Here is a 23,268-nt window from a genome sequence, read left to right as displayed (position 1 = left end):
TCTGCCCAGGTATATGAAGCTTTGGGAACTCTGAAGGGTGATACCTTTTATTTGTATGTTAGGTGTAACTCGTTCATGGGGGTTTTTGTGGAGTATCAGAATTTTGGTTTTGGAAAAGTTAATGTTCAAGCCCAGCCTGTGACTTTCTTCTGATAATATGTTCATCAATATATTTAGTTGGTCTTCTGTTTCTGCTAATACTACGGTGTTATCGGCATATCTTATATTGTTAATGATGATTCCATTGGCTCTGGCACCTTCAGGGCGATCTTCAAGAGAAGCTCTGATTATATGTTCGGCATATACATTAAATAATAGGGGGATAAAATGCACCCTTGACGCACTCCTCGTTCTATATTAATGTACTTGGTGTTTCCGTTTTCTGTTCGAACGCATCCTGTGTATGTATTACTTATGATAGCTATGTCGTGTCCGTCCAACCCTACTTCTTTTAGCACCTCGATCAATTTTCCGTGTTTGATGCGGTCAAAGGCCTTTCTTTCAGACACAACTAGAACTGGCGAAGTTTTAAAACACCCGAATTGGATGGCCAAACGGCATAATTAACTTATCGTTTTTAATTCGAAGCTACAGGTAGAGCAAATGGCTGAACTGAGAAAGAAATAGCAGCTTCCTTGTTAGCGTCACTTCGCAGAAAGGCAGCAAGCGTTTTCTAATGTATTTATCAGCATGAGCCCAGTTACAGCTCTCTTACTTAAGATTTAGACACAAGATATGGCCAGTAGCATACAAAGGAGGTTTTTCAAAGTCTGCAGAAAGTTCAATGTAAAAGGGATAATGAAAGCCAAGAATATAAAACCGATATTAGAATAAAGATTATTGTATTTGGCATACCTTCAGATACCTAAAGATTTTCTGGAACAAATTGATGTACAAGCATTCGTAGATGGACTTCAGGATGTTAAAATTCAACAAGCCTCTCCGATTGCAACATCACGAAACACTAAATGGAGCACTTATCTCATCTCAGGATTATGAAGCGGCAAAAAACATTTCCAGATTTTATCCAAAATTAAAAGAAATATGATTACGTGAAAATGAAGAAGTCACAACTGCAGATAAAAAACTACCTACTTATATTGTTTTGAAGCTATTATCTTGTGGCATGTTAAAGTAATTGCTATTTAAATGGGAATAAGCCACAATTAAAGGTTAAAGTACGTTTATTGACGTTTCAATTTCCACTTCGGAAATCGTTCTCAAAATACAAACATTAGTAAATTAAACAAATTTTGTTTATTTGTTGCAAAAAAAACAAAACAAAAATTTATTTAATTTACTAATATTTTTATTTTGAGAACGATTTCCGAAGTGGAAATTAAAACGTCAATAAACGTACTTTAACCTTTAATTGTGGCTTATTCCCATTTAAATAGCAATAACTATTTCTTCCAAAATTTTAAGCATACTGCAAAATCTTCTACAAAAAACTCGAAATAAAAACTGAAGATGTTTTTGTTGCGTAAGAATGGGACATTTTCAAAACAATTGCAGAAGCCCATCAAAGGCACGGACAAAAGAACCAAGTAATGAAATCAGAAGGTCGCCCAAATCGACATTTAAAAGCAGTTCCCACAAGTGACCACAGAAGTAAACAATTTAGTCCGGAATCTGAAGTTGCAGAATAAAAGTAGCAACTAGTGATTAGTAAAAATTAAAAAAAAAAGGTAAAAGAATAGGTGTTAGTTTTTCAGAATAAACAGTTACAAGAATCTCTAGATGCTTTCAAGAAATTTCAGATTCAAAGCCAGTGCCAGCTTACAGAAAAAGAAAACGTAACCAAAAAAGTCCGAAGGACCATAGTTAAACAGAAGGGCCATAAAGATTAGACTTTCCTAGAAAACTTAAAAAAAAAATAATATTAATGACTTAAAAGTCATACGAGAATGGCTTAAAATTGGAGTAAGACCCATTTAGTAGATAATAACCAAAAGTGAAACTATACAAGCGTACACTCCATGGGTATATCTGTATCCTTTTAATGGTCTTTTATATCGGAAGGAGAAAAATACCGATGGACTACGTACAGTTCAACAAGTGGTACTACCAAAATTACACATTAAAAGTGTGGTGCAAAAACTTCGTAGCAGCCTTTCTGGTAGACATTTTGGATTCAAAAAAACACTGGCTAGAGTTCAGTACAGATTTCACTGGATCAATTGTCGCCGAAATGTAAGAGATTGGTGTAAAAAATATAATTTATGTAACGATAGAACGATCTGAAACAAGACGTCGGGGTAAAATGGCACAATATCCTTTCGGAGAGCCCTGTGAACGGCAAACAACTAGTGGTTGGTTTACTTCAAGGTGACAGAGAGAGGAAACAATTTCTTAATGGTCGCAATTAATTATTTTTTAAAATGGCCTAAAATTGTACCCCTTTCTAATCAATAAGCGAAAACATTCATAATAAATGTCATATCAAGAGATGGAGTTCCTTTAGAGTTACTTGCTGATCAGGAACAAAATCATAACCATGGCCTCTGAATGAAAATCTTGGGTATTATTAAAGTCTTACTACGCCTATTCATCCTCAATTTGATGGAATGGTTAAAAGACATAATATAAATGATTATCAAATACTTTCAATGTTTGTCTCTGATTTTAAAAAAAGATTGGGATAATTTAATTCCTCTATTTCTGTTAGCCTATAGTGTCGAACATGAAGCAAACGGTTATTTTCCATCTATGATAATCGCCGGAACAGAAAAAAAGATCTTATTTTTGGAAGATTGTCCCTCTGCGAAGAAGAACGTTTTCCCTGACGTACATAGAAAAATTTAAAGAAAAATTGGAAAACTTCTACGTATTTGCTAGTAAAAGTTTAAAACTTCAAAGTAATAAAGCCAAGGCCAGCCTCGACATGGATGCCACAGTTATAACTTTAGAAAGAGGTGACTCAGTAAGTTCGTCATGAAACGTCAGAAAATGTATATAAACACATGAGGTTGACAGTTATAACAGAAGTATTTTAAAGGTTATAGTTGTCATTGAGGTATTGTGTTAAAATATTGTAGACTAGTGTTGAACAAAATTGATTTCAAAAAACTGAAAAACTGAAATTTTGTTCTACTAACTTTTGTTACACTGATTGTTTTCCCTTTTCTATATTTGGTAATTTTTTCCAAAATTTTTAGGTTTACAAAGTACTGCATGTTGTGTGACTGTTATAGGAATTCGTTAACTAATATAAATCCTAAGTTGTTTTTATCAAACACAATGGAAAGCTGAAACATTTCTTAAATTGAGGACTTTGATAAGGAGAACAGATCTGCCAAAGAAAATATGAAACACTCTTACTAAGTTTGGGATGTCTACAAAAATGAATAGCATCACGAATCTAAAAATGTGTTGATTAAATAGTAAAACTTACTAGATCCACGTAACTTCGAGTTAAAATGTATTTACCTTGTGTAAATTGTCACAAGGCAGAAACAATTAAGCCAATAAACGATTTCTTTCAAATAAAAAAAAATTAATTTTAAAGTTTTTATTTTGAATAGGTTATCCAAGCAGAAAAGAAAAATAAAATAAATTTTCCTAAATTCCTGAAGTGCTAAAAAATATCATCTAGATTATATCTACTTAAACTAGCTTATTTTATGTGTATTCTTTTTATGATTTTAGTACTTAGCGGTATTAAATGATCATAATTTACAAGATCTATGTCCATAATATTTGTAGTCAAGTAAAAATTACAGCAAAATAATTTTTTGTAGTGAGCGTGACATGTGAACATTACAGCAACATAAAATTAATGAAACTGAAAGACACTTTGTATTGGAAATAGATTAGCTGAAAAGAAAGCAAAAGTTTTAACAAAATGTTTAAGCCAAAGCAAACAATAAACGTTCACATGGTTTATTGTTTCAGAAATACACAAAAACTTTTTACATTAACGAACAATATAAAACATTTATTTTAACGGTAAAATGACATTTCCTTTTAAATTGAGACATTAGATGTACTTCAAAAGATCAGATTGATACAAGTTGGTTTATCAGAGTTTATAAAACATAATTTACTATTTTTATTGGGAATAAGCCACAATTTTATTTAGGAATAAGTTTATTCTGACCTTTTGGTTTCCACTTTGGAAATCGTTCTCAAGATAAAAAATAATTTTTCCAAACATAAATTTTTTTTATTTTAATTTTTCAAATATTTTACTTAATATATCTATTATATTAAAGATCCCTGTGGATATCTTCTATACAACCATCATAGCACTCACGAATAAAGTAAATATAGGTAAACTTCTTTTCAGAGCCTTCTTTTAGAGCGTCACAGCTTTTCGACAGTTGGATGTGGCGGAAAAAGCGGTAGTTTCGTGATTAAACACAAAAGTATTGCAGCGTTACATATATAAGCCGTCTATTCCTAACCGACGTTTGATTAGTTGATATTTAAAATGCGCTCTTTCTATAACCAATCAAATAGGCGAATTACAAACATTTGACGTAAAACGTAATCCATGTTGGCCATCCTTTCGATATGTGAAAGAGTGAAGTGATCGTTGTCGTTCAGGCCTGTATTTGATATAAAATATTTTGAAAATGCCAATACTTACGGAAAGGTACTGATACCATAATGACTAAGATGAAATTTGAATTGATGGATATTGTAAAGAAGCATCTACCAAATAAAGTATTTACGCACATATTAGAATTTGTTTGGTAAATTGTATTTTTATCTATTTTGTTTTACAGTTTATATAGACTGGTATCGGCTCATCTTGAGATTGCCTCCACATCATTGTCAATTCAATCCAATAGAGAATGTTCACTATTGGTCTGACCAAACACATAAATTAATTTTTTTTTAATTCTTAGGTAATAACTTTACTCTTATTTAAAGTCACAACAGAAAAGTGGAGGAAATATATTAGGCATGCAGAAAACCTTATTAAAGTTTTGGGTGAATATTGGGTGAAAGCAAAAAGAATTGACACAAGCCGAATAATCTCTTTAATTACTAATTTAAACGAATCGCATTGTGACTCTTCAGATGATGATTTTGAAAAAATGCCAGAAATCATCTGACACTCAGGCCAAGTTTTTTGTGAATATTCAGTGTTATTTAGTTCTTTATATTCCTGGTATCTTCTAGTTATTTAGTTGTCTGTATTTGTATCTATTTACTTATTTTCCTTATGTTATAGTTTTAAATCTTTAGCTTGTTTTCCACGTATTTAATTCATGATTCTCCTATTATTAATTCCTTGCAGTCTATTGTGTGTTTGCGGTTTTTAGATAATAGGTTGTTAGCTCTTACTTAGTTTAACCCATTAATGACTAAAAAGAAATTATCTTGGGAAAAATCGTAACCAATACAAAATTAGGATGTTGGGGTTACATTTAATACATTATATTAAAAAATATATTTTTTTTTGTCACTTTTAAATGTTTTCATATTTATAAATTAAATAAGCAATAAAGTCTTAAGCTTTTCACCTGTGGCTAAGTATGATGCTGGCATCTGTCAGATTCGTCAATAATTACATGAAATAATTCTCGAAACGTCATAACTGACTTTCAGCACGGAAAGAAGGTTCTTAGAATAACCATACTGACCATGGACTACGGAAGCAAAGAAAACACAGGTGAGGTAATCTTAAGTAAGCGAATTCCAGGCCTTTTTAGGTATTCAACCAACGAAGCTCGTAACTCGGGTCTTGGAGTATTGATTTAAAACCAAATTCTCGTCTGTATCAAGTACTGATCCTTTTAGTCTATTCCACTGCGACCTTTTCAGATCTGTTATGGTCTTCTAGTCCTAGATAACATTCTCTCGCCTGACCCTTTTTAAAAAGTTTAATAGCTTCGAAACTATACCGTCCACGTAGCTATTTGCCTGTGGATTTTCTGCTCCTAATGCAAAGAACCGTACATTTGCCAGACTGTCACACTGACATAAAATGTGCTCTGCTATCTACTTCGAGTTGAAAAAATCTGCACAGATCATTATCTAAAAATCCCATCAGCTTTAAGTGCCTATTCAGCTCACAGTGCCCAGTTAGAAGACCCACTATCGCTTTGACTGTTCTCCAGTCTTTGCTTATTGGGTCTGCTGCAAATTTTGGCAAATGTTCTGTAAAAAACTGTTTCGCCTGTCCTTGTCCTGGTGAATTCCTCCACCATTCCAGAGTTTGTGAGCTACCTACTTCCTTGTAGCCATTCTTGTTACTGTCTTTGTAACGCCGAAGGGTTCCGGTCCAATGAATGGCATTGATAAGCCTTGTTTGGTCATTTCATCTGCTTTTTCATTGCCATTATGACCCTCGTGCCCCGGTATTCAGGCTACCGAAACCTTGCTATGGTCTCCTAGTTTATTTAGGCACACACACAATCCCACACTAGCGTAGAATTGACCTCTACAGAATTGTGCCTTAATCGCTGCCTGACTACCTGTGAAGATGGCAACTCAACGGAACGTTCTTTCCTGCCTTTTATTTCTTCCACGCAGGGATGGATTGCCGTTATTTTCGCTTGGAATACTGTCACATCCCTAGATAGACTTACCGGGAAATATATCCCTTGATTTGTCCCTACCATGCCGGCTCCCACACCCTCCAATATTTTTGAGCCATCCATGTATCAGGTAGCAACAGCTTGTATGAATAAACCTTCATTCTAGTCTTCCCTGCCTAGTATTTTAAATATGACCTAATTGTTAAAAGTATATATCTCAAAGCTGTTGCATCGATAGGTTGTCCCATCACAACATTGGCTTTTAGCTCTTCGATTAGCTTTTTGTTTTTAGCTCCATGCATCTGTCTTATTTGTCGCTGACTATGGATTAATCTATACATCACTGATCTGGCTTCGCCCTGTATAAAGATATAAAGTGGTGGTAGATTCAGCAAGACTTCCAACGCTGGTGTAGGAGTTGTTTTTATAGACCCCGTAATACACAGGCATGTTAGCCTTTATGTATTACCTAGCAGCCTTATTGCTCCCACTTGCTACGTTTGTCCACCACGTCACCCAGTCATAGGTTATCATTGGTCTAATAACCCTTGTATATAATCATAGAGTCATTTTGGGGTTAAGTCCCCAATTCTTACCGCACATTCTTTTACATCTCCCCAGAGACATAGTAGCTTTCTGTGTGATTTTCTGAATGTGAGTACTTCATATAAGCCTATGATTAAAATACATCCTAAGGTATTGCTGCTAGTTTAAAACTGAACAATTTAATTATGATATCATGTTTGTGCATTTTTTTAGCTTTATTGGGTTCTTTTGACTTTCGAATATAAACATTTTTAAAAATACCATGATTATTTTGTAGATTATCGTGACTCGAATTCGAATCTTGGTCTACTGTTTCTTCTTCAAATTTTATCTTTTGGAAATTTTATCATTAAAACCTTCTCTGTCAGAAAAGTATTTTAAATACATGATCTTAAACAAAAATAAACGCTGAGAATTGACTTAGGCGGATGTAGAAGAATGAGAGGTAAGAAAAGGGGGCTTAACTTATAATTTACCCTATGGGTATATACAAGGATTATTAGGTCAATGATAACCTACGTGTCCCTAACGTGTTAGACAAAGACGCAGCACATGAAGCAATATATTGGACCATAAAAACTCCTACAGTGATTTTGGAAGTCCTGCTGAATCTACAACCACTTCATATCATTATACAGGGCAAAACCAGTTTAGTGATGCACAGATTATTACATAATTAGCTACACATAAGTCGGGGGCATATTGCTACGATAAGAAGCTAATCAAGAAAATAAAAGCAAATATTGTAATGGGCAAAGGGTCGTTGCAACAGCTACGAAATATCTTTGACAATAAATTCAAAATTACTATACCAGGCAGGGAAGACTCAAAGAAAGGTGTACCCATACAAGCGGAAGCTACCTGGTACACTGAGAGCTCAAAAACGTTGGAGGGTGTAGTAACCGATATAACAGGGACAAAATAATGTATGCATTTCTCTGTAAGTCTAACTAAGGATGTTACAATTTTCGAGGCGGAATTAATGGCAGTTTATCATTGCGCGAAAGAAATGGAAAAGCAGAAAAAACGTACCATTCAATTGCTATCTTTACAGATTACCAGCGGTTAAGGCACTCAATTTTGTAAAGATCAATTACAAGCTAGTATGAAATTATGTGGGTGTCCAAATAAACTAACAGACCGTAGCAAGGTTAGGATAGCCTGGGTCCGGAACACAAGAGTAATAAGGGCAATTAAAACAAGATAAAATAGCCAAACAAGTCTCATCAATGCCATTCATTGGATCGAAACCCTTATGCGGCATTGCAAACGCAGTAACAAGAACGGATACAAGAAAATGTGTTGTTCACAAATCTCTGGAAACACTTCGTTTCAGAACGTTTACCAAAATTTACGACAGACCGAATAAACAAAGATGGGAAATCAGTCAAAGCCGTAGTAGGTTTGCCAACAGGGTACTGTAAATAAGTTGTGCCGAATAAGTTATTAAAGCTAATCGGATTGGTAGATGATGATGCAGATTCTGTCACCCAGAAAAAGAAATAGCATACCACATTTTATGTAGGTAGCACGGCTTATTACGGCTTAATCACACATAAGAAACAATAAAACGGTTAATCCATGATTTTCTTTACTGCACTTGTATACAGAAGTTTCACGCTGTACGCGACTGTCGGTATGAAATACTGGCTACGGCGCTTTTATCTCAATCCGAGATTATACAATATAATGAAGCTGTGTAAAGCTTAAGTTGATAAAAACATTGTGTCAGTAGTTAAAAAAGATTGAATTTGAAATAGCGGTAAATATTTGAGGGTTAAACAAAAATGTATAGTCTATGTCTACGAGGATAGATTAATATTAAACTAGCCTTTGACATATGGCGCTACTTGATATCGACTTGGTTTCGGTGTTGACATTTGCCATTCATGACATGACGTCTCTCAAAATTTTAAGTTTTAAAACAATTAGTTTGGTTTTTACATTCGTCAAAAGCAAGCAAATTTTGTGTTTTCGGAGAAATGGAAAACGTCGAGTATCGTTCGGTAATTAAGTTTCTCCACAAAAAGGGTAAAACGAATGTGCAAATCAAAGCCGACCCGGACGAAGTTTATGGTGAGGTTGCACCTTCGTTAGCAACAGCAAAATTTTGGAAAGCTGAATTTGTTCGTAGTCGTACGAGTGTTTTTATGATGAGCGTCCCGGGAGGCCAAATGAAGTCACCACGCTGGAAATGATGAACAAAGTCTATATAGAGGTCCTAAACATTTCCCACGAAGGCGTACACAACATCATTTACCATCATTTGGACATGAAAAAGCTATCCGCGCGATAAGTGCCGTGTTTTCTGACAATCGATCAAATGCAAAAACGTGTGACCACTTCGGAGACATTTTTGGCGATGATACGGGGCGATCCGAAGGATTTTTTTCGCCGATTTATTACCGTTGAGAAAACCTGGGAGCAATATTACACACCGGAAACCAAAGAACAGTCGTTACAGCGCCGCAAACGCGGCGAAGGGCCGCCGAAGGAGGCAAAGAGTGCACATTCGGCCAGCAAAATGATGGCGACTGTTTTCTGGGATGCGAAAGGCATCATCAACATCGACTACTTGGAAAAAGGAAAAACAAACAATGGTGAGTACTACGCAGCATTATTGGATCGATTCGATGCCGAACTACGTCGAAAATGCCCCGGTTTGGAACGCAAAAACGTGCTCTTTCACCAAGACACTGCACCGGCTCACCGATCGGCCGTCGCCATGGCAAAATTACACGAATTGGGCTATGAATTGGTTGAACACCCACAGTATTCCCCAGATCTTGCCGCCATCGATTTTTTCCTGTTTCCAAACCTAAAAAAATGGCTCGGAGGACACCGTTTCGCAACAATAATGAAGCAAAAGTACTATTCGGATGGGATAAAAAAATTGAAACATCGTCTTGCTAAGTGTATCGAGATAAAAGGGGACTATGTTGAGAAATAAATCGATTTATTTCCAAAAAACTTGTTTTTTTCTATCAAAGGCTAGTTTTATATCAATCCACCCTCGTATATAAAACAAAAAAGATTCTGAAAATATTTTCTAGTGCCATTTTTTAATATGTCTTATATTTTATCAGAATAAACCACAATTTCAACTACAAATATTTCATGCAGACTTTATATGTTTAGAAGTATAGGTTTTATTTTCGAAAATGAATGTAAGAATAATATCAAATAAACTATTTTTTTTGGAGGGAATCAAAAATAATTCTAAAAATTTACTAGTCTTACTTAAAATTTAGCGATGTCAATATTTTCGGAATGAGTTCCTGAGGGACTGTTTTAGAAGTTAGTTTATTTGATAACATAAAATCAATTTTGACTTGTCAAGAAATACCTGCCAAAAAATGTCAAAAAATGACAGCCTGTCAAAAAATGACAGCATTACAAAAAGGCCATCATACCCATTTAGGACAGTAAAATTCTCTGGTTAGTAATTTCTAGTAATTATAAAAATATAGTATTTTTATTTAAAATTGTGGTTTAATTTTATAACATAATAAATAATATAGGAACGCGTTAAAGCAATAATTTTAAAATCTATTTAATTTCAAACAGCATACATATCATTTTTAATTATAAGTGTTGCATCCTCGCGACTTACGAGGCAATCAGTTCAGAACAAAGTAAAATTGTGTAAGTAAATTACTTGCAATATTCCTAGGAATAATTGACAAAATTTATATGGATATCCATTAGGAAAATATACTTTTTGCTCTAAAAATTTTATCTAGAATTTCTTATGAACTTTCGAAATAAAAAGAAATGAATCCTTTTAACGCAGACACAGCTGCTTCTTTTGTTTACGGTCAGCAATATCATTTTTAAGGATGAACATAAGCGAGATGTTATAGAAAACCATAAAAAAGTTCCTCGAAAAGAAGTAGATTTTTATGTTTAGTTTATTTTATGATATTACGAATGAAATTATATATCTTAAATAATAAATAATTAAAAAGATGCGCCAATCGCAGATTGCTTGTCACACAATGTTCCCGAACAAAAATATTATGCATGTATTAAATAATATGTTGTTCACAAGGATATTTGTGGGAGGGTTGTGGGTCAAAATTCAGAAAAGAAAAAAATACTCGCTGCTTTATCCTTTAAACCAGCCGATTACTGCTAATTATTTATCAGTGAAAATATAAATACAATCAAAAACATAATATTTGTAGTATTGATAGAGATATCTAACGATACGTGTGCCGGTTATAAAAACCAAATAAATAAGTAATAAACTTTGATCAAATAATTGGCATATATCGAGCACAGTTTAATTTAATCTTGCCCAAGTACTTTCGATCCCTAGGTCATCTTCAGGGGCATCTGAAATAAGCCAAGAAACGTTTTTTTATAACTAAAGAAATTGATTAACTTTGATAAAAACTCGAAGTTTATGGTCTTTTTTATTTGATTAACGTTTATAGACTCACTTCGTCAATTGCGGCCAATCCGAAAAGAACAAAATGTCATAAACATATAGTTGTACATCACACTACACTACAAAAGGACAAACAAACACTTTAAAATTATTGAAGGAAAGCTACATTGCGTGCAGAAGCCGGAGACAGAATGGCTCCCGATCTAACGGAAATGTTGGGGTGACATGTGACAAATGACAGCTTGAATGAGCAGTCACAATCATAGATATGTGATCTGCACCTTTTAAAAATTCTATGAAACTAAGTATTGACCAAAAGTCCAACTGACACTACTATAGGACTGTTAATCAAACGAAAATAAATAATCATTGGTTAAATTCGCCAACCACTACTTCTAGCAGATTTAAAAGACTAGATCATCATTTAGAGATCGATGATGACAGCAGTTAACAGACAGATGTTACTGAAAAACCTAAAACTGCCAAACCACCTTCAATATTATTAGTGGACTTATAAATATCAGTCCTTTAATAGAATTGCTAGATGAAATCGCTTAGCTTAGATCAATTCAAAGTCGAACAAGAAGCATCAGAAAATTATAGAATAATAAGTAAAGCCCTAACAGACAAAAAAACCACAATTTTATACGTATAAGCTACAAGAAGAACGTAGCTTCCGAATACTAATAAATATGCACCAGTCAGTCAACGTAAACCATATAAAAAAGCTATAGAAAAACATGGACACTGTGTAGAGAACGTTTGAGAACGAGAAACACTACATAACTAAAAAACCACTTCTCATGTTTTATGTTGATCTCAAACCAGCACCAACAACAAAACAATATATAATCTAGAGCTTTTACTTCATCACAAAATAAAATTTAACCCACTGTGACAGAGAAGAGACATATCACTATGTGCTAGGTGCGAAAGATGCGGACATACAAAGAACTAGTGCAATCACAGGCCACGCTGCGTCACGTGCACCGGAGACCAAGCGACACACAAATGCCTAAGAAAAGAAAGGTAAAATAATGTGAAATGCATAATATGCGAAGGCAATTATCCAGTTAACTAAAAGGGCTGTTCGATATACAGAGAATTACAGCATAGAAAATATCCGGCACTTCGTCCAAAGCAAGTTAACTTTACCAATACTAAATCTGAACAATATATTATAGAACTCAGCATCATGTACGCTCAGGTAACATCTAATAAATAAATGGGACTTCCTAGCACAAATGCGCAGCAATACCAAAAGCAGACATCACGCGAAACCAAAGGCGATATGTTCGAATTAAGACAAATGATGGAAGAACTTTTTTCCCGAATTCACACGATTAAGAGTAACATTAAGTTACTCCAACAAACAAATTTTACATAGCTGGGAGGTACTATTAGTAGTGTGATTTCACAACAATTCATTAAATATGCAACGCAATAAACAACTTTAACATTGAATTTGATACCAACATAACAACACCAAGTCAGGACACAGTTTGTGCTGACATAAAACGTATAATTATTATGACGTTCTTTACACCAATCAAATCAAGAAATGTGTATCCAAAATTTTTAAAGTATATATTTATTATTTAATTATTTATTTATTATATATTCATTTATTTATTTAATAATTTATTTCATTGACCTCATTGACCCATTCACCTGAGTCCTCCTCTTTCATTGGTAGACCTTCCCGTAAGTGTTGGCTTGCAGATTTTGTTGATAAAAAGATTCTCCTTTATTTAATTTGAAATACAAACAGGGTAAAAGAATGCTATTTTGAGTGAAATATAAAACTTATTAATGATTTAATATATTTAATATCACTGATTTTGAAATTCTGTTTGCTCTCCATATTAGAAAGTATTATGTTTTTTGGACAATTTTTTGTATAGGTATTTCTGTTCTTGTCATATTTCAATTAAAAATTTACTTTTTCTTATCTTATAAAAATACTAAACGTTTACCATAGTTCTTAAGTTACGCTTTTAATTCACTTCCATTTAGAGCTTCAGATATCTTTGTAAGCTATTCTTTGCAATTTTCTCCGTTGAATGTTAGAAAACTTTGCAGTTTTCAATGTATGCTCATTTACTTGATGTTAGATGAACTGATGATGTATATGGATTCATATAAGAAATGTCTTCAATAAAGGATTAAGTAGCAAGTATCCTTCTTTTCTTTTTTAAATTTCAACCTACAATACACCCATAACAACCAATTAATAAAATGTTATATCAAAAACTACACAAGAAAGCCCTGAAATTAGTATTTCCACCACCAGAGAAAAAACCCAGTACATTCTGCTCGATTACATATACAGGCAAAATATCAACAAAAATAGCCAAACACATAAAAAAGAAAGGAATAAAACCAGCTTTCAGAAAAAACAAAAACTTGGGCAAATGTATTAAAAACAACAAAAGCCAAAATAAAAAGCACTTACACAGTGGTGTATACAAACTTAAATGTGGCGACTGCCCAAAACCTTACATCGGTCAAACTGGTAGAAATTTTAATAAACGAATAGCAGAACATAAAAGGGCTTTCAATAATAGAAAAACAGATTCTACATACGCACTTCACCTTCTAGATCATAATCATTCCTTTAATGACGAATTTAAAATTTTTCACATTTAAATAAAGGCCCTAAGTTATTTTTGTTAGAATCTATGGAAATTAACAAATTAAAAAACACAGATTTAATTCTGAATGACCAACTTGAGACAAACAGTTCTCCTATCCTGAACCTATTTCATTAAAGACTATAAAGTATAAACGCATGCCAAAAATATATCACTTGAGAAATGCACTCTGCCGAAACAGCTGTAGTGATAAGTTTTTATAATAAATTTTGTGGAAATTTTTGAAAACAAAGTTTTTCGTATTTTATTGTTACGTAAAATGAATTTCCATAAAGCAACGGTCGAATCCATCAATTAATTAAAAAGGATTATATCAGAAACTCAAAAGATCAGATTTACAAATTCAAACTTATATATAAGTCAGCATTTGATATAATAAGCAAAATAAATATTAAATAAAATAATGGAAAAACAACAATTTGTTGGTGTGTATGAACTATCTATAATGGTATATGTAAAAACTAAAAATTTAAATATTTATTGTGAAAAGAGAGATTAGTTGGAGCCTTGGATATCAAATTATTTAAAAAAGGTTCCAGAAATTAACTAAATTATTCTAAACAATGGGGTTTGTTTATTTTGTAAGTTTTATTTTGTTTCATTTAATCAATTGTAAAGTCGTATTTAACCCGGAATCATAGCTGGGTAAGCTATCCAAACTCGTTTGGATAGCTTACCCAGCTTAAAAAAGTATTTGTGGGAACAAGTGCGGTCTTGCCTCTCATTAGTCTTTTTTCGAGTCATTTAATAGTAGTAGTTTAAATCAACAATCCCAAATAGGTATTCTGCATCCTATTTTGTTAAAATTTTGTAGGACAACTTTTCTTGTTTCTTCGTCCACATTCTGAAAACAATTGTACCTGCAGTTGCAGTTCGATGCAATAGCTTTTTTTTCATATTTCTTTTCCAGAGAGTGGGGTTGGCACTTTTTCTATTTTTGGTTACAGGAACAACTGCTGGCTCTTCCGTGGACTCCATATTGACAACAGGTTCAATGTGTTGCTTTTGTACAGTAGTACGTTTCTTCTTTGGATGCTTCCTCCTAGCTGAAGGTCCGGCGACATCACTATTAAAACACCTTTCATCAGAGCTTGTAGGTTCATAGACTGACTCACCAGACTCGGTTTTACTCATTTTTACACAACGGTAAATTTTTACACGAACAATTAAACCGCATCAAAACGCACGCCACGCATTAATGATAGCGACAACAGAAGGAGACCTTGCATTCCACAAAAATCACCGAACATTCAGAATCGTTTGGTGCAAAAAGGATGTAGGTTTTTAGCTGCACCCTTTTTGCACCAAATGAGTGAGGAGGCAGATCCAAAGTAACGTATAACTCCTTTATTTATTATCGGATGTGCATCGTTCTTATACCAGTCAATCCTCATTTTTTTTTATTATGGCATATGTTTCCACCCAAAACGGTTTAAATATGGTGCTGAATCCTTCTTACAGCACGATAATATGGGTTTTAACATTCTCAGCATTTAGTTAACCATGTGCCGTTGACCTAACGATGCATAGCAAATTATAGTATGCGAAACAGGTCGTTGGTAGTAGAATAAATTAATTGTGAGTAAGTCTTATTCTTATTTCTTATTTCTTTTTACCTATATTGCATTCAGTCTTAAAGACAATCTGATTTAAAAATACATTAATTGGTTTAGGTAAAATCTCTATTTCTGTAACAGGTTTTTCAACATTTGTGTGTTGTGTATTACTACTGTCTTGTATATTATCGAATTCTGCAAGAAACTTGTCAATATGAAAATTATCATTCGGATCTGTTGGTTCAGCGGATATAGTGTTTAACGCATTTACTTGAATTTATCTGGGAGCATAAGCAACTTCCTTTTATTTGCCGTTTGTATATTTTACTTCGAAATTGTAATCTTCTAGTTTAAGTCTCCATCGTGTCAGTCTAGAAGTGGAAAATACAGTTTTCTCCGTTTTAAGCAGAAAATTTAAAATATATTTAATTTTCTTAGAAAAGTTTTATTTCTAGATATTTTATTACAACTATCATTCTTTTAAAAACATTTTTAGTACATGTCACAATCGTATTTCAAGTTCCGTAATACCGAAAAGCACTCCAACTTTTTATATTTTTATTCTCGATCGCAAAATGCAAGCCAAACGTAACGAGAAACGACTAGCACTGATTTATTTTGTTCCAGATCGCAATCACTCTTCTTCTATACAGGCTAGACGCATCATTCAATAGATACGGAGGAAGGAGGCTTCTATGCATCTGATTCTCGGCTGAACGTTTCCTGTCGGCCTCTAAATCAAGCCGGTCGCTGAAAATCTGGCTCTAACTTCCGATCCCATTCTTGGTCGCTGATGAAACTTTACTGCGAGGGGGAAAATTCTGCGTTTATTAAAAAAGCGGCAGTGATGCTTGCGCGAGTTGTGGCCAAAGTGTCCGTGCACGACCGACGGGAATAAACTCTTATTATTCGCAGGGGTTATTTTCGCCAGGAAACAAGGTATACAAATTTTCGTTTTCGTTTATCTCGACAATAACATGATTAACAAGAATATATGGGTTAAGCACAATACTTTTAGGTATGCGTGAGCCAACATAGCAATTATAAATGTGTTGTAAAAACGGGATGTTTGTTTTGCTTCCCTTCAGTTTTAATTAATTAAAGTTTTATTTTAAAAGGACTAAATTACACATCCCATATTTATTAAAATTAAAACTTGTACGTCATGTCTAAATATATATTATTTGTTCTTTTTATTTAATTGCTTATTTTTTATTTTTCCATTTGGTTGCCATTAAGACCAATAAAAAATAAGAACATTCACTTTTATTTCTACTATTTGTGTACTTATTTTTATCTATTTTTTTAATGGAATTATTTAAATTTTATTCGTCAAATTATTTATCTTGCTACCTTTTTATTTTTTGTACTTGTTCGATTCTAATTTGATTAATATTAGTATACGCTAGGGCTTATTTTTTTTTCTGAGTTATTAGCGTCTAAAGACATTTTTTTTAATATCTTAGTCATTATATAACAACAAAAAATTAGCGCAGTTCTCACTTTATGAGTTATTTTAATTTAATTGTAGTCGCTTTTCGCAATTGATGTGCTGGAAAACGTTTAAAAAAATTATTAAGGAGTATCTAAAAAGCCTTAGTAATACATGATTGCCTTGCTTCATTCCTACTTTACTATATGAGTAACGTTTTGTCTTCTTCTTTATCTTCTGTTTCTTCCTCAGCTTTTTCCCTTTCAGGAGTCGCTATTTCTAACTTTTAGTTGCCACTTATTTCTGTCAATCGAGTCTTCTTCACCTTTCTCTCTTAAGTCATCTGCTCTACAGTCCTTCCATATTCTCCTGAGTTTTTCTCCTAGCTATATCCTTCATCCTACATAGGTAGGAGAAAAGATATGTTCAGACGTACATATCTGTACGTCTGAAATGACCAAACCATTTTAGTCTTTGTCCTTAAACCTTTTTTGAGATTATAGTCACCCCAGCTCTTTTCCTAATCAAGTCGTTTCTGATCCTTTTCTTGTAGTCTTATCAAACAAACACAGCAATACTTTTAATTCAGCAACCTCCGTGTTCTTTTCCCAATTCTTCTTTACAGGCCAAACGTCATCGCTGTATATCCACATAGGTATCACCACACTCTTGTATATCTTTGCTTTTAGTCCTTCATCGAGTTCTTGATCACATAAAGTATCCGGCACATTTGTTTCCAGTTAAGCTTGTACCTTGTAGGCAACTTATCGATCTAGTGTCCCAGTTTCCGTTAAGTAGGAGCCAAGATATTTGAATTCTACCACTCCATCTAGTTTTCTCTAAGCAATTCTATGTACCTAACCATTCCTCTTCCTCCCAACTACAGATACTGCAAACCTTAAGTCCTCCCTCCTCAATAGCCATTCTCCAACACTCTTATTTGTCCACCAACATTTATTTGCTCTTCTCTGATGTGTTCTCAACGATATCATTGGCAAAGACCATGACCAGGGAGCCCCTCCTTTACTTTCTTTGTCAGTACTTCCATAATAAGAATAAACAGGTAGGGATTAGGTAAAAAGCCTTAAAAAAAATCATCCGTCACTGTTAAACTTTCCGCCAATCCGACAAAAGTCCCTACTCTAGTGTTCGCTCCCTTATAAAATATTTTTACTAGCCTTACGTACTACTCAGGAACCCATATTTCTCATACATCTCCAAAGCTCCTGTCTAGGAACTGTGTATACACCTTCTCATGATATATAAATATCAAATACAGCTTTCTTTCTTTCTCGCTGTATTTTTTCCACGAACTGTCTCAAAGCAAATAAGGCATCCGTTGTGTTTCTTCCTGGCATAAACCTCAACTGTTCTTCTCCTATCGATGTCTCTTTCCTCAAACTTCGATCTACAGTTCTCTTCCAAATTTTTATTGTGTTCAACATTAAGTGTATCCCGTTATAGTTTTTAGAGTCCTAAATGCCCTCTGAACTATATTTAATTATACCATCACACTCTCCATATATTGGACATCCTTTTTTTCTTATATATCCTACCCATAATGTTACAGAATATCAACCCCTTTCTCTTTTAGACTCTTCTTAAGCTACACCGGTATTTCGTCAGGTCCTACTACCTTACCTATTGTATTTAACACCTCGACAAATTCATCTCTTGCTATCTCCGGTATAGAATTCTTATTTGGAATCCTGCATCCTCTGTCTCGCCTCTGGTATGCTTCATTTAACAAGTTTTTAAAGAAACCATACAATATTTGCAATATTTCAACATAGTTCTTAACATTATTCCAGCCGCAATCTTAATCTGTCGCACGTGGGTCAAGTCCTTTGCTTTAGCAATGCTGTATAATTTATTCATCTTATCAGGTTTTTCCATCTCTTCATACAGCTGTGCAGACGATCTGTCCTTAGCAGTAGCTACAGCGCGCTTAACTTCCCTCTTTGCTACCATGTATATATTTTTATCTTTCTCTCCTACCTTGTATATACGCTTTGCTACCTTGTATAATATATTCTTATCTCGATAATGTATTGTAATATTAGTTAAATTGTCATGTATGGTATACAGCTCTCGTGCCTTCCAAATAGAAAATTCGATCATTCCAGGTACCTACTGCATCAAAAGGATTGGGCTCTGAAACTCTTTTTATAATATTAAGCCCTATGTCACCTGGTAGCTCGAGTATTCATTCAAGTAACATTTTTGTACGCTCCTGGACGTAGCGAATGCTTTGTGCATGGTCTTCCGGATGTTGTTAGTAACACACAACGGTTTGATGACCTCAGCTGTCAAATAGAAGTGTTGTTTACATAGTTTAGTAACCAGTTTGAGATCCTTAATATCTAGAGATATTAAATATTTTTTGCATCTCCGGAGTCCCTTATATTCATTTGCTCTGCCTGGCCATTCGCTGTAAGATGTTGCATTGGTTCTTAAGCTTGACATCCCATTTGGCATCTGAGAATATCTTAGATTTTTGCATCCTTAACGAATTATTTCACGTAATTTTTTAGGTTGAAATAACTTGATTGTTATTAGGAATTAAACAACCCTCTTTCCATAGATGATGATGATCATCATATGATAGACATGTTTTTTCTTGTTGTAATTTTAAAAGAATGCCAGGAGATTTGGCGATATACAGATAATAATCTGGTTAATTCTTATTTTTTTTTTTTAATTTTGCCTTATTAAACTTCCAGTAGTCGCGTAGATTTGACGACATACATAGTCGCGCCAGCCCAAGTGACCGGTATTTATTGAGCATTATTTTTGAAAAAAATATGATTCTTTTTTATTGGTGAACAAAACTTGGGCTTTTAGAATTAATAATACATGCACATAATACATGCACATAATACAAGCAACATAATGGTAGTTTTAATTTCAATCAGATAAACTAAAACTGGTATTACTCCTAATTCAGAAGGTAAAAATTTTATTCCTAAAAATATGTCAATATTATGAAAATAAAAATAGTTACTTAAAAAGTAACTTTTATGTTGAAATGTCTATAAGACAAGAGTTGAACAATTTAGAACACTGCCATTACTCCTTTTTTGGGCATTTTATGACACGATCGACAAATAACTGTAATGTGTTTCAAGCACATGTATTTATTGCATTATAAAGTATGCGTATTTTGTTTTTGTATTTTGTTCTTTTTCCGCTAAACAGTGCCTTTAGCACCACCTATATTTCTTACTCGAACCTGAAGATTTCTTAGTATATTTTTATTACGTGCCTTTAAATGAAGATGCAATAATACATTTGCAAGTTCTCTCAAATATTGTGCTCTCAAAATATTTGCCGAGGATGTATATCACTTAGGTGCGTTTAATTCTAAAGGCAAACATACGACTATTAGCTAGTTATGCTGTAGGTTTGGTAAACTCTTTTGGTAATTTAATTTCTTCTTTCTGATCATTCCTATTAAAGTTAGGTTAGGTTAATTAATGTTAGGTTTCTGTCTGTCAATTTTTCTTTCAATTCATTCTTTAATTTTTTAATCAACCAAAGGAATTAACAAGCCATTAACCAATCAAGGGCTTCTAAATTAGTTGTTCTGATAAGTCCTGCAAGGACGAAGTGCGTATAAGCGAATAGTAAAGGAACTATACATAACATTGCAGTTGACAAGTTTTACAAGCACCGAATAAAATTGATGTCACATAACAGATTGTTAGAACCTAGCCGGTCAACACAATTCGGTTTTAAGGGAGGACTAGGAACAAGAGAGGCAATTTTATGTTTGAACACCTTAATACAAAACTGTTTAGATCAACGAAAAGATGTCTACCTCACCTTCATCGACTACGAGAAGGCATTTGACAATGTTAAACATGATATCATGATGGAACTACTACATAGGGCCAACATTGACCAGAAGGAGATCAGAATTATTCAGAATCTATACTGGAACCAAATGGCAAAGGTAATGATTGATCAAGACCAATATACGGATGAATTCCAGAAAGGTGTCCGCCAAGGCTGCATACTCTCTCCAATGCTTTTTAATTTATATGTTGAAAATATATTTGCGGAAGCATTAGAAGACACGGAATTAGGCATTAAGGTGAACGGCATACCAATTAGCAACCTACGCTATGCGGACGACACAGTGATTATAACTGATAATTTGGAAGATCAGCAGTTATTACTTGATAGGGTGAATAGCATAGGTAAAAAATATGGCCTCAAAATCAACATTTTGAAAACGAAATATATGGTAATTAGCAGAAACCCTTCAGAAAATCCGATAATATGCATAGGTGACGATCGCATAAAACGCGTGAAAACTTTTAAATACCTTGGCACCACAATCAATGACCAATCGGATCCACAACAAGAGATAAAAACTCGAATACAAATGGCAAGACAAGCTTTTGTGAAATTCAGACCGCTCCTATGTAATCAAAACCTGAATTTCGAAATACGCTACAGAATGGTCAAGTGCTACATATGGTCCATCTTGCTTTATGGCATGGAAACGTGGACTATAAAAAAAACATCTATCAACAAACTTGAAGCATTTGAAATATGGTTATTGAGAAGAATGATGCGCATACCTTGGGTGGATAGAGTTCGAAACGATGACGTCCTTAAGAGAGCCGGCGTGGAAAGAAAACTCTTTGAATTAATTAAAAAACGCAAGATTGGTTACCTTGGGCACATATTGAGAGGAGCAAAATATAAAATACCACAGTTAATCCTACAAGGGAAGATCGAAGGTAGGAGAGGAGCCGGCCGCAAACAATTATCCTGGTTAAGGAATATTAAAGAATGGACAGGAATACACAATACAGGCGAGCTGTGTCACGTCGCCAAGAACAGAATTCTAGTAATGAGATAGTCGCCTATGCACTTTGGTGTATGGCATGTTAAGAAGAAGTACGTTGGCGCTTTCAATCAGCGACTTGTTATTCATCAACATTTTAGATTTTTTCACTTAACATATTTTACGACTGGGCGCTTCAATTGTTAGTTTATCATTTTTAGGTGCATGGATAGACAATAGAAATTAATATTTAAATCGCCGTTATACCCATGTAAAATATTTAAGGACATGTAATCATTTTTTATATATTTTCTTAAGTTTGTTTCTTTATTCTATACTTTCCAATTTTTATTTTTTAATTCATTTATGACTGTGTTACGGTACAATGATCTGTTTTTGATTTTCAGATATCTTTACATCTCTAGTTCTCGAGAAGCAAAAATGAAACGGAAACCGACCGCCGGCGGTCAAGAAACCGAGAAAAAAGACTCTAGCTCGTGGCCCTTGTATAGCTTAGTTAGCACTGTCGCCGCGGCGTGTTATTTCAACGGTCTAAACGGCGATTTCGTACATGACGACATCCCTGCAGTGACACTTAATAAAGATGTTCTAGCCATCAACCCACTCATACACGTTTTCAAGAACGACTTCTGGGGCACGCCCATGGCTGATTTGTACAGTCACAAATCCTACAGACCTTTCACGATTCTTACGTTCAGGTAAGTGCCAAGCTACTTTTTTAGATTTTTTTTAACTCTTTGTATTCGAAGATTTACGCGATTTGGATCGTTTAGTTCCACTTTTTCGTGTTATATGGCGGTGTGGTGAGCCAAATATGGATAAGGCGTTTATAATCTACACCTTTTTCATTCTTTATGAACATTTTATTTGGGAAAAATTATATGATTTAATTTTATCAATAAACTAACTAATTAACAACTAATATGCATTCATTGATTTAGTTATTAGAATAATATTTATTTTGCACACGTGTTATAAAATTTAGCAACATATTATGTAGTAGTTCTTTATTATTTGAAAAGACACATTCGATAGAAAGACATAACATTAGAATTAAAGCACGCGATCAATACTAGAAGTCAACACAGTCAAGTATTACACAAATCAAACTATAGTGGTATTATTTACAGGTATAATATTGATACAGAGAAATTACGGAGAATTGTTTACTAATTAAAATCGAACATACCCCTCCCCACGCAGAACGTCGTTAACTCTCTCTTCTTTTAATATCTATAAATCAGCGATATGTGCAGGTGCGAACAAGGGAAAAAAAAATTTTGGTGTATTTGGGAGAGCGTTAGGTAATCTTTAATGAATTATAACACAGACTTTTAAAATCAACAAATATTTTGATTTGTGCCACTATTGTACATC

General features: G+C 33.9%; 1 protein-coding gene across 4 annotated transcripts in view; it reads left to right on the top strand.

Moving 5' to 3' along the window:
- The window catches only part of LOC140449314 (protein O-mannosyl-transferase TMTC1-like), a 1,384,234-nt gene that overhangs the window by 354,755 nt on the left and 1,006,211 nt on the right, over positions 1-23,268 (top strand). For 2 of the 4 annotated variants that reach the window (XM_072542463.1, XM_072542464.1), the window contains exons 4-5: positions 16,268-16,579; positions 22,278-22,589. In XM_072542463.1, the coding sequence (XP_072398564.1) occupies positions 22,312-22,589 (278 nt within the window). In that variant the 5' untranslated portion in view covers positions 16,268-16,579; positions 22,278-22,311. The remainder of the gene's footprint in view (positions 1-16,267; positions 16,580-22,277; positions 22,590-23,268) is intronic. The other 2 variants (XM_072542477.1, XM_072542470.1) reach the window with 1 other exon arrangement.

Source organism: Diabrotica undecimpunctata, chromosome 1, assembly GCF_040954645.1.
Source record: "Diabrotica undecimpunctata isolate CICGRU chromosome 1, icDiaUnde3, whole genome shotgun sequence".
NCBI classification, from domain to species: domain Eukaryota; kingdom Metazoa; phylum Arthropoda; class Insecta; order Coleoptera; family Chrysomelidae; genus Diabrotica; species Diabrotica undecimpunctata.
The sequence above is the reverse complement of the archived record's forward strand: the minus strand, read 5'-3'. Positions and strand labels throughout refer to the sequence as shown.